The 15,358-nt window shown below is 42.3% G+C and overlaps 3 protein-coding genes across 3 annotated transcripts in view; 1 reads left to right on the forward strand and 2 right to left on the reverse strand.

The window, feature by feature from the left end:
- gyg1b (glycogenin 1b) overlaps positions 1 to 15,358 on the forward strand; it is a 439,315-nt gene that overhangs the window by 268,936 nt on the left and 155,021 nt on the right. The gene's annotated exons all lie outside the window — the stretch shown is intronic.
- LOC308077546 (NACHT, LRR and PYD domains-containing protein 1-like) overlaps positions 1 to 15,358 on the reverse strand; it is a gene marked incomplete at its 5' end in the record, with an annotated part of 80,820 nt that overhangs the window by 41,729 nt on the left and 23,733 nt on the right. Inside the window, 5 exons of the mRNA XM_080418295.1 lie at positions 7,659 to 7,897; positions 8,152 to 8,366; positions 8,579 to 8,623; positions 10,422 to 10,956; positions 14,578 to 14,627. Coding sequence (XP_080274421.1) covers positions 7,659 to 7,897; positions 8,152 to 8,366; positions 8,579 to 8,623; positions 10,422 to 10,956; positions 14,578 to 14,627 — 1,084 coding nt within the window. The remainder of the gene's footprint in view (positions 1 to 7,658; positions 7,898 to 8,151; positions 8,367 to 8,578; positions 8,624 to 10,421; positions 10,957 to 14,577; positions 14,628 to 15,358) is intronic.
- The window catches only part of LOC308077547 (NACHT, LRR and PYD domains-containing protein 3-like), a gene marked incomplete at its 3' end in the record, with an annotated part of 55,577 nt that continues 43,159 nt past the window's right edge, over positions 2,941 to 15,358 (reverse strand). The window contains exons 13-16 of the mRNA XM_080418296.1: positions 10,422 to 10,736; positions 8,579 to 8,623; positions 8,167 to 8,366; positions 2,941 to 3,038 (exon numbers count right to left, since the gene is read on the reverse strand). Of these exons, the coding sequence (XP_080274422.1) occupies positions 2,941 to 3,038; positions 8,167 to 8,366; positions 8,579 to 8,623; positions 10,422 to 10,736 (658 nt within the window). The remainder of the gene's footprint in view (positions 3,039 to 8,166; positions 8,367 to 8,578; positions 8,624 to 10,421; positions 10,737 to 15,358) is intronic.

Consider the following 15,358-nt stretch of genomic DNA (forward strand, 5'->3'; position numbering starts at 1 on the left):
AAAAGCTTCATATCTCCATTTCTTTTTAACGTGGTGGAAACAAGACGTTTTCGATTACTCTTTTGCGATGACTCTGCAATGGCGGATCGCGTAAGAATTATTATTGTTCCAGGCGATAGTCGGGACCCTCCACCGTCGTGCAGCAGCCTTTGTTTACATCAGCATCCTTGTAATGGCGACTACAGCCGTAAACAACTCAGCGTACACGGTATGAAGCGCTGGCACTAGATGTACCCTGTTTAAAAAAAAACTCTGGCACATAATGTGTTAATAGGTTAGACATTATATTATTCTAGATTCTCATTTGTTATTTATAATTCTTATTCAAATAAAAGTTATTTATTGAGACACGAGAAAAAGTGTTTTTCTTTACAAATATAGTCAATATCCTATCCTACTAATATAATTGAAATGACCTCCAAAAGTTTGTCCGGGGTAAAAGTACGTACGATCGCTTCACTTGCCTCCAAACTTGCCACAGACTGTTGATCAGAGCTCTGGCTAATATTTAGGCTTCTTTCCCCGCCTTCAATGTACTTACATATTGTACAATTAATATAAAACTACATTTTAGCCACAGCAGCTTTCCTTCTTTTTGGCTGCAGCAGCTTTATTTTAGCCGCTAAGATCCCACCCTACTGTGCATCTCCATATATGGCCATATCAGTTGGATCACTGGTGCAACGCACATTGTTACCAATGTTTCCGATGCTTAGCGGCAAATCACCTAATAAAAGTACCACACTACAACTTCCACCACCATCTACAAAGCCATGACAAAAAAAAAAACATCCGTATGTTTTCGGACCCGAGACGCCGAGCGCAAACGCTTGCTTCGCGCAAAAGAACATTTATACGCAACACGCTGTAAAAGGACCACAAAAGAAAAAAAGGACAAAAACTTAAGAAGAGTCTGGACACTTCCACACCAACTCACACACATAGTTGACTTTCACACACCGACTATGGATAGTGTCTGCAATTCATGCTATTCTGTCATGTTCCCTTGGGAAAGATCAAAAGGTCCTGTTGGTAACAAGTCCTTCGGTGCCTGTTGCCAGTATGGAAGAATCAAACTCCAGCCATTCATGGACCCCCCTCCTAAACTACAATCTCTGTTTAACAGGGACTCTCACCAATCCAGGAAATTCATGGACAACATAAAAAAACGCCTTCATCAAGCAAAATGAGACAGACTTATTATGGAGGACACATTGACCTTGATTCAAGATGAGTTAAAGACAGTCAATCTTTTAGTAAAGTCCTTTCAAACCTGTGCTGAAATCTTCAATGCAAACCCAAGTCGTGAACTCAAAATGGTGTTCAAGGCCAAAAGCTCACAGGGGGCAAAGCAATGTCACCTTAACCCTGATGTCCCTGACGTGGTTATTGTGGCACCAGGAGATCAGACGGAGCGTAGGGACATTGTGCTGTACAAAACAACAGCTGATGCACCTAACCACAGACTCCACCCTATGCATGACCCAGCTGCCTATCCCTTGATATTGCCACATGGAGATGCTGGCTTCAGCATTGATAATCCATCATGAAGGTTAATGCAAACTCAACCACTGACCAAATTATTAATCTTCAAGAGTTCTTCAGATTCCATATACACCAGAGAACCAACTCCTTCAACACTGTACTGAAATCAGGGAAACTTACACAAGAATACTTCTGTGATCAGTACAGCAAGATAGAAAGTGGTCGAATTAACTACTACAGAAGTAGGGAATTGCAGGACAAGTACAGGGCCTACCAGTATTCAGGTGTGATTGATGTCCTGGCTACTCAACAAAACCAGCCAGAACATACTGAGGCAACCAGGATTGGTAAACAGATCTTTCTTCCAGCTTCACACACTGGTAGCCCCAGATACCTCTACAAACATTATCTTGATGCTCATGCCATAGCAACCAGATACAGGAAGTTTGACCTCTTTATCACGATTAAGGAAAACTCAAAGAGTGATGGTGTACTGATGTGAACATATTTCCAAGACAGCAGCCCAGTGACAGACCAGACATTGTCAACAAAGTTTTCAAAAAGAGTCTGGATGAGCTTCTCCACGACATCAACCTCGGTGTCTTTGGGAAGATAAAGGCTAGAGTACACACCGTTGAGGGACAGATGAGAGGACTCAAACATACCCACATCCTACTGCTCCTACAAGAGATCTTGACTGTGGATGACATTGATAAAATAATTTGAGCAGACATGCCTGACCCACAGAAGGAGCCGGAGCTGCATAAGCTGGTGCGTCAATCCATGCTACATGGACCCTGTGGGACAGCCAACCCTAACAGCCCCTGCATGGTCAATAATAGCTGTTCCAAGAACTTCCCTAAAGACTTTTGTGACAACACTCGACTGCCTCATGATGGCCATGGCTACCCACAGTACAGGCGGCCCAATGACGGACCCACCGCTGAGAAGAAATCGCTTTCTATTTGACAGCAGGTGGTTCGTGCCTTACAACCCCTGGGTCCTTCTCAAGTACAAGTGCCACATCAATGTTGAATTTGTCGGCTCCTTCCATACCATCAAGTATCTCTACAAGTATGTCCGCAAGGGAGTTGATGTTGGCGCTGTTAACATTGAAGATAGGGATGAGATCTCCAAATTCATCAATGCTACAACAATTGATGCTCATGATGCACACTGGAGAACAATGGAGTACAAGATCCAGAACAGATTCCCTGCTGTCATCAATCTTGCTATCCACACGGAGGGCCAACAGAATATCATCTTCAAAGAAGGCCATGTACAGGAGGCTCTGACAGCAGCCAAACCCACTACATTGATGGCCTTCTTCCAGCTAAACAACACTGACCCTAATGCAAGGAAATATCTTTACACAGAGATTCCAGAACAATACACTTGGAATGCTCAAACCCACATGTGGAAGGAAGAAGAACAATAGGACGGATGTCCAATGTATCAGTGCTCCAGGGAGAGAGATTCAACTTGAAACTGCTCCTGGCCCATATCAGGGGACCACAGAGCTATGGCGATCTTAAGGTCTATGAGGGCAACACCTGACAGTTTCAAAGAGACAGCTCTAGCCATGGGCTTGCTTGGAAACGATGGAGAATGGATTACTGCCATGCATGAGGTCTCGGGCTATGCATCCTCAAATCTTTGCCATTATCATCCACTACTGTCAGCCATCAGAGCCCAAAAATCTGTTTGAAACATTCTTGGAGAAACTCAGTGATGACTTTGTCCATAAAGAAGCCACTGCACAGAGATGCCCTACAGATGCAGTAGACAAATAATTTATACACAATCAGGTGCAACTTGCCATTGATGATGAGCTGTCACAAATGGGAAGTAGTCTAGCCAACTACAAGGACATGCCACAGCCAAGACCGCTAACTCAGCAAGAAAAGCTAACACAAGTTTTCAGATCTGAGCAATTCAACAAAACAGAGCAGGGACAAATTGTACAATTGCTTAGTCCTCAACTGAATGTGGAACAGATGGAACTCTGTGAAGCTGTCTATCGGGCAGTCCATGCACCAAAGGAAGACCCCATTACGAGACAGTTCATTCTGAATTCACCTGCAGCATATGGAAAAACCTTTTTTTACTTTTAAGGTAATTGCAGCTACGATTAGAGCAAAGAATGGCATTGTGCTGTGTGTCGGCAGCACAAGCTTGGCTGCTCAAAACCTTGAGGGTGGTAGGACAGCACATTCAAGATTTAAGATCCCAATACCCATATTTGAAGACTCTGTCTGTGCTATCAAAGCCGAGTCCTCTCTGGCTAAACTAATCAAAGAGAGCAACTTAATCATCTGGGACGAGATCTTCAGTGTTAACCGCTTTAATGTTGAGTGTGTGGAAAGAACACTGAGAGACCTGATGCAGTCAGAACAGCCTTGGGGTGGCAAAACTATCCTGCTGGGTGGAGACCCTAGGCAGACACTCAAGAGATCAAGAGAGCAAGCAGGGCCCAAATAGTTAGAGCTTGCATCCAGATGTCACCACTCTATTCTGCCATGAAAGACCACAGGCTTAACATCAACATGAGGACAGATATGGCTGAGAAGGACTTCTCTATCTAACTAGGGGAAGACAAACTCGCACATGAACACACTGAAGTCCAGATCCACATTCCACCACACCACTTGGTTAAGGATTTGAATACACTAATTTCATACACCTTCCCTGACCTGCAGAGTGGATGTATAAACAAACACAGTCTTCTCAAAGGCACTGTATACACTCCGCTGAACAACAATATCCAAGAAATCAACAACAGGCGCATGGCTGAGTTCCCTGGAGAAGACAGAGTGTACTTTTCAGCTGACTCAATTAAGGAAGACAACCACAAGAACTCTGTGCCTACGGAATTCCTAAATTCACTGACACCCTCTGGAGTCCCTGACCATAATCTAAAGCTAAAACTAGGAGCCCCAGTCATGCTGCTTAGAAACCTGCAAGCAGGTCCCGACCTCACTCTCAGGAACGGCACCAGAATGGTGGTGGTGCAGATCATGGACAAAATCATTGAGTGTGAGATTGCAGTAGGGACAAACAAGGGTGAACAAATCTTCCTCGCAAGGATCCCTCACCATGACAGAAGTGATGAGCTTCCCTTCACATTTTGCAGACGCCAGTTCCCTATCAGGTTAACTTTCTCCGTTACCATCAATAAAGGTGAAGGCCAAGAGAACGACAGAGTTGGCATCTACTTACCTCAGCCTGTATTCACTCATGGCCAACTCTACACAGCCTTCTCAAGGGGAAAAAGAGCCAGCGCTGTCAAAGTTTTCATTGAGGGTAATGATGATGGAATAACTGACAATATTGTTTACACCAAACTTTTTAAATTATTTGTTATTGTCTCCGCCGTAGGTGGAGAGTATGTTTTCGCTTCGTCCCGCCGTGTGTGAGCAAACATTGTTAGCCAAGCTAACATTGGTCAAGCTCCACGTGACACGTGTCAATATGTTGACACCAATGCCTTTGATTGGCTAGAGGGACGCATGACGAAATAAAATCCTATAAATAGGTGTGTCACTTCAAAAAGCCCATACTTTTTGAAGTGAGGTAAGACAGGATCAATCAGTCTTGATTGGAACAGTACCTTCCAGTCCAAATCACCCGTCCGTCCGTGCGTGTGTGTGTCCCTCTGAGAACACCTAACATTGGTCAAGCAAAGGCGCAGAAGGCCAAAGCTAAGAAAGCATACTCATCTACAACAGTAACACAGAAGAGGACTATAGAGTTGAATTGATCCCACAACAACAAGGCCGAAGTCTTAATACTGTAACAATTGGCCACCTTGATCAAATACATTATGTAGCACTAGAGAAAACTGACATAGATCAAACACACCAATCAACTGCTGAAACTGTTCAAGACAACAATGAAGATGAAGAAGACAGACAAGTATTTGAACAAACCAGTCAATTACGACCACTCCCATATGACACATTGCTTCAAGAAGAACATTCTTTAGATGCAAACACTACATATTCAGTCGCCCCTGCAGAACACCAAAAACCACGCACATTCTACCAACAGTACCTTGCAGTACAAATCACCCGTCCGTCCGTGCGTGTGTGTGTTCCTCTGAGAACACCTAACATTGGTCAGTTTTACGTGACATCACAATATGTAATATAAATATATAAATAGGAGGCAGAGATCACACAATGTAACTAACTCCCATTATGCAAACTAAAGAAGCAGCAAATGAGCATCTGAAACCTGATGAAGACGCAAAGGCGCAGAAGGCCAAAGCTAAGAAACAGAGAGAAGGAATGAAATTAAGAGTATGTTTTCGCTTCGTCCCGCCGTGTGTTAGCATGGCCCCTAGCCAAGCTAACATTGGTCAAGCTCCACGTGACACGTGTCAATATGTTGACACCAATGCCTTTGATTGGCTAGAGGGACGCATGACGAAATAAAATCCTATAAATAGGTGTGTCACTTCAAAAAGCCCATACTTTTTGAAGTGAGGTAAGACAGGATCAATCAGTCTTGATTGGAACAGTAGCTTCAAGTACAAATCACCCGTCCGTGCGTGTGTGTGTCCCTCTTGAGAACACCTAACATTGGTCAAGCAAAGGCGCAGAAGGCCAAAGCTAAGAAAGCATACTCATCTACAACAGTAACACAGAAGAGGGCTATAGAGTTGAATTGATCCCACAACAAGGCCGAAGTCTTAATACTGTAACAATTGGCCGCCTTGATCAAATACATTATGTAGCACTAGAGAAAACTGACATAGATCAAACACACCAATCAACTGCTGAAACTGTTCAAGACAATGAAGATGAAGAAGACAGACAAGCATTTGAACAAACCAGTCAATTACGACGACTCCCATATGACACATTGCTTCAAGAAGAACATCTTTTAGATGCAGACACTACATATTCAGTCGCCCCTGCAGAACACCAAAAACCACGCGCATTCTACCAAGACGACCCGTTCTACCAAGACGACCCGTGCGCTGGCGGAGACTTGTGCTCCGAGGAGCACATTTTCTAGTTATTATTTATACTAGATGTCAGGGCCGCTTCGCGGCCCTCACATCTAGGCCCGATCCGAGGTTGGTCCAGACAATGTATTGTTCAAGTTCTTCCCTATTTACTTGGCTGGTGTCTTCTTGGCTCAAAGTTAAGACACCATCGCTATTGCACCATCGTTCAAACTCCTTATAGTTCCTAAACATTTCAACTGCACACACGTCATGCGAAGTCCGGCCCCTCTGGCCTCTCCTCTCGGCTCCTCTCCTCTCCTCTCCTCCCTCCCCGCTTTGCTTTGCGGCCCTAACCTCTAGTCCCAACCTCCCAACCTGCCAACCTCGGTCATGTGATAAAGAGGTCCGACTTCCTGTATCTGGTTGCTATGGCAACCTGCCAGATCAGGCTGAGGGTCTGATAGGCAAATCATAGAATCAATCAAGCCGAGAGTCTGATCACTGATCGAGGTGGGTTAAGATGCCTAAAACATAGCCATAGCTCTGATCAACAGTCTGTGGCAGGTCTTGGAGGCATGTGGAGTGATCCTGTGCTTGCGAATCCCGGACGAACTTTCGGAGCTTTTGTCAATTATATAGTAGTAAGATTATATTATATATTTTAATTGTATTATTTTTAAAAGTACGTCCGAGGTTGGTCAGCACACGATCGCTTCACTTGCCTCCAAACTTGCCACAGACTGTTGATCAGTGCTCTGGCTAATACTTAGGCTTCTTTCCCCACCTACAATGTACTTATATATTGTACAGTTAATATAAAACTACATTTAAAATTTTTAGCCACAGCAGCTTTCCTTCTTTTTGGCCGCTAAGACCCCACCCTACTGCGCATCTCCATATATGGCCATATCAGTTGGATCACTGGTGCAACGTAGCTGTGATGTAGCTGATCAGGCCTAGATGTGAGGGCCGCGAAGCGGCTCAAACCTCTAGTCCTAATAATTCAAATTAAATAAAAATCTAATATCGAATCGTGAGCTTAAAATCGCAAGTCAAACCGAATCGTGGATTAGGCGTATCATGACACCTCTGGTGTCAACTGTGCCCCCAACTGCACAGAAGCCCCTCGTTGTCTTATCAAAATCAGAATCCATAAATAACTTTTAAGAGGTTCAAATTCTCTAAAATGCTAGCTACATAACAAATAACATTATATTACCTCTTTGAGAGGAACATTGCTGGGCAGCAGATATACACTCAGATTGCGTGTTTGTCTCGGTGGTTGAAGGAACAGCAGAACTTGACCACATGTTGGTTTAAAGTTGTTGTGATTCCTCCACATGAGCCCATAGAGAGATGGATGGCTCACATTTACAACCACATGAGTCTGGGTCACTTCCTGTGGTTCTAAGAGCTTCACCCCTTCCTCTGTGATGTGGGCCACAGACAGATCAGCACCTGTGAAATGTGATTGTCTTTAATAAAATGCCTAGACCAACTTAGTTCAACCCTCTGTTGTCAGATGGTTTGATCAAACATAACATCCCACATTGTATAACATATTGTTGTCTGTTATATGTGTCACTTTTAACTTGAAAAGTCATCAGTCATTCACACACTGATGGTGGAAGGAACCATTCAAGGCACCAACCTGCTCATCAGCAGCAGTTATGGGTTCAGTGTCTTGCTCGAGGACACTTTGACTGACTCACCAGGTGTGACGTCACAGTGTGGCAGGTGTAGCTGGCAGATAGTCTCCTGAGGACACTGGATGTTAAACAGAGGACCTGCAGGAGTCCCTCCTGTTGACTGAAGCCATATTTCATCCCACTGAACAGTCCTGTAGAGGACTTCTCCTTCCCCTGTCGTTACAAACACCAACCCTGTCACACTGCACTGGAACAGTCCTGACCAGGGGAACTTGTACCTGTGACACAAAACAACAATCTTTAAACATAATCTATTGACTTAATTTGGTCTCATATTGCCACATGTTGCATCAACTTATTTTCCAATCCCAGTGGTTGGTTGAATAGAAACAACTTGTTAGAAACAGGAAGACTCGGCTGTGGTGAGTGATCAGCTGATGTTCTATGTCTATATAGGAAGGTACCAATGAAACTGTTTAGGATGAATTACCTGTATTCATTGGTTGTCTGTTCTGTGGTCACACTCGGTGAAAAACTGTTCCAGAGGTTGAGAGACACAACGAGAGACATGGTAAGAGATCAAAAACAATAAATATAACTGTGTGTGTGTGTGTGTGTGTGTGTGTGTGTGTGTGTGTGTGTGTGTGTGTGTGTGTGTGTGTGTGTGTGTGTGTGTGTGTGTGTGTGAGTGAGTGAGTGAGTGAGTGAGTGAGTGAGTGAGTGAGTGAGTGAGTGAGTGAGAGAGAGAAAGAAAGCTTATTTTTTAACCACTTAAGCTATATACTTCTTTGTACAACAAATAGTGAAAGATGTATTGTGAGCTTGTTCATCGGCTATGTTAACTCTTATCATATATATTTTTTTACATGCCTATAATAGGGACATCAGATTGAAAGTGGTTAATGCATATCAACACATAGTTGATGCTCCTGCTTTTGAGGCCCAATCCTGACACCTCATTGCTCATACAGTGTTCTGTCTTCTACATGTTTTCCTTTGTTTGTTTGTCATTTGTCCTTTGTTTGTCGTCCGTCCGTCCGTCCGTCTGTCCGTCCATTCGTTTGTCCGTCCATATTTTTTTTTTTTACCAACTTTTAAACTTTTGAGGTCCAGTCCTGGCAGTCATCCATATTGAGAGTTCATAGGTCATACAGTGTGTATAAGTGTGTGTCATAAAAGCTGTATGTGTGTCAGTGGTGGAATATATCTAAGTACATATACTCAAGTACTGTACTTAAGTACTATTTTAAGTTATACTTCTACTCCACTACATCTCAGAAGCAGAAATTTGCCTTGTTACTCCACTACAATTATTTGAAAACTTTAGTTGCAAGTAACTCTTAAATGTAGATTATTAATAGGGTTAATAAACATACATGAACTAATTACGACTTATTTTATATTACAAATAGCGGATCCAGAAGCTCACAACGCATGACGCGTTGTGAGCTTGTAGATGTTAATTTTTGAAAAAGTTTGACAAAGTTATAAACATGTTGGCACGTTTGCTTTGGTACTTTAAGTATATGTTGAGGCCAATACTTTTGTACTTTTATTCAAGTAACATTTTGAATACAGTACTTTTACAGAGTAAAAATAGTATTTCTACATAGTGGTATTGCTACTTTTACTTACGTAAACAATCAGAGTACTTTTCCCACCATGATGTGTGTGACAGTCCCTCGTCTTTACATTGTGTCACTGAGCTCTTCAAAGTGGAATTAGTGTCTAAATAACATCATGTTCTGCCTCATCACTGCCATGCAAACCAAACATTGTCTGAATCATAAGACCTTGTTTATCTCTATAGGAACGTTGCTGTGGGATTCACAGTCTACTGCCTGCAGAGTAACAAGGAAACTCATTCCATAAAACTACATGTTAAACTTCAGAAATACTTCACATGAAAAATACAAGAAACACGAATGGAGTTGAAGATCCTCAGAAAAGACATGTCAGTCTCTCTTAAACCACATGAACCCTAGCGTCTCTATTCTGGACATGCCATAATAGATACAAATATAGTAAACATTCAGTTAACCCATTAAGACCTGAGGCCCATTCTATAAATGCCTTCTAAATCAGTAGTTCACACTATCAAGATTTTAAAAAATGCCCCAAAATACGCCTTTGTGTGTGCATGTGTGAGCGTGTGTGCGTGAGTGTGTAGAGACAGCTAAGGAGGAGGGGGAGAAGGAGGACACCCATCCAACCCTGATAGAGAGAGTGTGTGTGTGTGTGTGTGTGTGTGTGTGTGTGTGTGTGTGTGTGTGTGTGTGTGTGTGCACACGCGTGGGCGTGCGTGCGTAAGTGTGTTCCTCCGTTATACTTACTTCATATGACACAGAGACACTGAGGAGGAGGAGCCAACACTAAACCCAGGATAGAGAGGTTCAGTGAATGTGGACTGGAAGGTGTACAGGTGTGTTAATGAGTCAGAGGACACTCTGTAGAAGGACAGAGTCCCAGCAGGACAGTTCAGATACACTGCTACTCTGTTGGAGCCAAAGGGACGGACAGGGAGGACGGTGACCTTCTTATCGTGTGCGGCAACATATGAGTCAATCTGTTCATAACAGTCCAGTCTCCAGGACATGTTGTTCTCTCCAAGCACACAGTCTTCACCACGTCCTCTCCTGTTGATTCTTCTGTAAGTCACTGCGATATAGACCCATCCACGCCACTCTACCTCCCAGTAACACCGTCCAGTCAGACCTTCTGTACACAGAACCTGTGGCCAGCAATCAAACCTCTCAGGATGAGCAGGATATAACTGTCCCTCATCAATGCGTGTCACATTTCTGTTGTTCTCAGACAGAGAGAGGTAACCGTTTGCTGTGTTTGTGTCCAGTGTGAGATGATGGAAATCTGATTAAAAACAACAACACAATAAACATTAAAAACATCATCCGCTGAGTGAGTGAGTGAGTGAGTGAGTGAGTGAGTGAGTGAGTGAGCGCTCGTGTGTGTGAGTGTGCGTGCTACGTGTGTAGTGGTGGAAGAAGTACCACAACGTAGAAATACTCTGTTACAAGTACGAGTCTGTTATTCAAAATGTACTTGTGTAAAAGCTCAAAAGTATTGGCATCAAAATATACTTATGTAGTAGAATTTAAAGTATTCATCATGCAGAATGTCCCATTTCCTAAGTTTTCAAATTTGTAAAATGTTTCTACAAGCCCATAACGCGTCGCAAAGTAATGCATTGTGAGCTTGTTGATCGGTTAATCCATGTTTATCTAAATCTACAAAGTAAACTACAGTAAAGTTTCAAATAATTGTAGGGTAAAAGTAGAAAGTATTGAAAATACTCCAGTAAAGTAAAACATAAAAATCTCGAAATGATTCCCTGGCAGGTATTAATTAATTAATTATTTAACTTCTGCCAGGGTTTTTTACCTTATAGATGGGTTTCCGCGCGACGTCATCACAGAGCAGAGTGTGCATTCTGCGCATGCGGGAGGTAGAACGACCCGGAAGTGCCATTCACTCTATTGTTATTTTCGGGATTTAGATAGGCATAATGCTGCTATTATAGGCAGAATAGGCATAATGCTGCTATTATATACAGACAGATCCAACTTCCGACAAATCATTTTTATTGAGTAAAGAAGATATTACAAACTGCATCATTTAATCTACTTTCATTAAACCCGGTGAAGACCATTTATTTTATCAATGTACAGTGGCCAGAGATGCTGCGGGTAATAGCGCCCTCTACAGGCTCTTCCCTCCACTGCGCGCGCATCATCCTCAATGTTTACAAACGGGAAACCCATCTATATTGACGATCTTTGGATGGCCATGGGAGCCGCAATGTGCACATGGATGTAAACAAATCGTGTCTGGGGGGTGGGGGAGGATCTCCTCTATCCACCAGAGAAAACTAATTGTAACCTCGATCTGCCATTTCATCCCGGTTAGCTGTTTTTCACAAAAAAAAGTGTTTTTCTAAAACTCATAAAGAATGAGTGGACGGGAGTGTAATTTTTAGGGATGACGTCACATCCGTCCATTTCTTCTTTCAGGGTCCTTGGATCAATCCTAAGTTGCGTTAGAGCGCCCTCTTGAGGAATTTTCAAATACATAAATAAATAAAAGACGGAGATCTCTGGCAATGGCGGTTGACGGTTGGATTTGAAATGACGGAGATCTACGTCAATGGCAGGGAATGTGTTAAGTCAATGCACTTAGTTTAGTATGTGTGCGTGTGTGTGTGTGTGTGTGTGTGTGTGTGTGTGTGTGTGTGTGTGTGTGTGTGTGTGTGTGTGTGTGTGTGTGTGTGTATTTTCCAGGGGGACCCCCAGAAGCAAAGATTTGAGTTAAAATGTATGCTTTAAAAATAAATAAAGATTTCCACAAATGTTCACAACTTAAAACAAATTAAATATCTACCAACTCATAGCGTGGCACGAAGTCTCGTGCTATGAGCTGGTATAACTGCTATTTTTGAATAGCCAACCAAAGTGCTATAATCTAAAATGACACGGATGCTTTCCCGGTTTGAATAGGTTAATTGAGCGTGGTGTTGTGCACCGAAAATAGCCAATCTACAAGCTCACAGCGCTACGACACATTGTGAGCTTGTAGATCGGCTATTTTTTGTGCGCGACACCGCGCCCAATTAAGTTTACTAAGGCAAGCCCTTAAATCGAAACCAAACCCGGCCAGGTGCTCACATGTCCACAATCGCAAAGACAAGCAGACACAAGTAGTTAGGGTGACCATCCGTCCCGCATCTCGCGGGACAGTGCCGAAATTGGACCGTCTGTCCCGCATCCCGCACAAACGGAACAATGTCCCGCGAATCAAAGATATGAAAATGGATTATATCATATCCCCATATTATTATTATTATTCATATTATTTCCGCAATACTCATTGACGAGAAACGCAGCCCCAAAACACACTCGCCCCCATTTCTTTCGCCGACCGAGGCCGCTGGATATACCCGTGGCCACCAGAAACATGTGATTTCATTCACTGGCTTATGTACAAGTCGAATTTGGGGAAAGAAAATAATCAGGAGCACAAAAACATAATGAGAGGATACAAGAGCTATCTGTGCTAGCTGCAAAGTGTGCATATCTAAGCAAGTATTTTGTTTGTTAAAAAATATTACCATTTTTTTAAATAATAATTTTAATAGCTGATCTCAATATGGACCCATAATAAGTTTTCATAATCATGCAGCTCTATAACAGTGACAGACAGCCATGACAGCAATGGTACAAATAAAATAAAATAAAATAAATGAATATAGACTACAGTAGCATTCTTTTTTAAATTCTTCTTCTTTTTGTAATCACTTTAGGCCTTTCATTGCATGGGCAGGGTATCAATATTATAGTCATATCATGATATTAGAATGGATATCGTCTGTGATTTTGGATATTGTACTATTCTGATATGGCAAGTGTTATTTTCCTGGTTTAATTGGTACTATTGGTACTCTGTATTGGTAAATATACAAAATGAAGCACTTGTACTCAAAATAATCTAGTTAGTTGTCTAGTTCTTAGATAGAAAATCCGTAAAAACGGGATTGGCAGGTCAGACTATTAAAAAAAACGGTAATCAGTATCGGCCAAGGATTTCTCAATCGGTGCATCTCTAATAGATAGATAGATATAATACTAAATAGATAGATAGATAGATAGATGTGTGGTTTCTCTAATACTGCCCTCCTACACCTCATAATACTTACATTTCAAATAGCAGATCTACAAGCTTACAACGTGTTGCGATGCGTTGTGAGCTTGTAAATCTGAAATGTTAGGATTTATTTATTTTATTTATATATTTATTTATCAGGACAGTGCAAATTAATCAACATGTCAGTTTTCACATCCACGTAAATGAGCCAGAGTTGGCCAGAGTTAGCTAACTTTCATCTGTAGTCCCTGAGCAGGCTGTTAAAACATGGTGATATAGCTATCCATACAAAAACAGACATCAATACAATAGTGAGGATTGTAGACATAGTACAGGAGTAGACATAGTACAGGAGACAGAACAAATACAGTAACATAAGAGAAAAGACACCAGTGATTAATGGAGCTGATAATTACCCATGATTACAAATTTGGTTAGCTTTAAGCCATCTCTTAAGGTTGAGTTTGAAGGTCAGATAGTTGGTGGTCTCTCTTACTTCAGTAGGGAGACTATTCCAGTGATGGGAGGCTCTAACAGAGAAGACTGTTTCACCAAACTCACTCTGTCTGAATGGTACCTCACAGTCCCGTCTGGTAGTTGCCCTTGTTGTTCTGACACCACTTTCCCTTCGCTCTATGAACTGTTTCAGAGGTGGAGGTGCAAGCCCATTTAAAACCAAATTCAAGTGATCACTTACCAAAAAGAGAAGATCTGCAAGAGAGATTGACAGACAGACAGACAGACAGACAGACAGACAGACAGACAGACAGACAGACAGACAGACAGACAGACAGACAGACAGACAGACAGACAGACATATAGATAGATACTCACATCTTCTATGGAGTTGAGGTTTCACCCAGTGTTCACCTCCATGATCCACACTGTAGGAAGCAGAAGAACAAGTAATCAATGTCTAATTGTTTTCTCCACCATCTGACACTAACCAACATGACTGTCAAAACAGAGAGATCCATGGAAACCAACTCAGCTCATAAAAAGATAAAATAAGCCCAGTCCAGACCAATGATTAACAGAACTAGTTGCAACTTGCAACCACCTGTTATAAAAGCCTAAAACTGGCGTCTTCCGCAGACCTAGGTTTGTTGTTTATCACATGTTTATACATTTATTTCATATTTACATTTAAGCAATGACATTTATGTCAGACATGCTCTACTATGTGTAGAGTGTAACTGGGCTATTAACTCATTTTGGAAAAATATTTTTGTGAGTTTATTCTTCTTCCCTGAAGAATGGGCTCCCGTGAGAAGACTGTCCTCCAGTCAAAAAGAGTCACATATGGTCAAATCCATCCTAAGCCGCCACCCTACTGTCCGGGGGCTACTATATCAGTGCAGAAAAGCGCTGATATAACCTCCCCCCCCCCAGAATTTTGACCACGTGTCTCCTCAAGAATGTCTGTCGCGGCATGACCAGTCGCTCTTTAACCCGCTCCTCGCTGAAAGCCTACAAACCTATTAAATATAGGTTTCTCGCACATTTCTGTTTCCTCATCCTATGTATTGTTGAGTCCTACATCAACTCTACATGGAATATACACCAGAGGGAGACGGAATCCTATGTGAAAGAGAAGAACGAATCTCAACCTGTC

The sequence above is a fragment of the Gymnoscopelus braueri genome, assembly GCF_963280865.1.
Source record: "Gymnoscopelus braueri genome assembly, chromosome: 21".
In the NCBI taxonomy this organism is placed as follows: Eukaryota; Metazoa; Chordata; class Actinopteri; order Myctophiformes; family Myctophidae; genus Gymnoscopelus; species Gymnoscopelus braueri.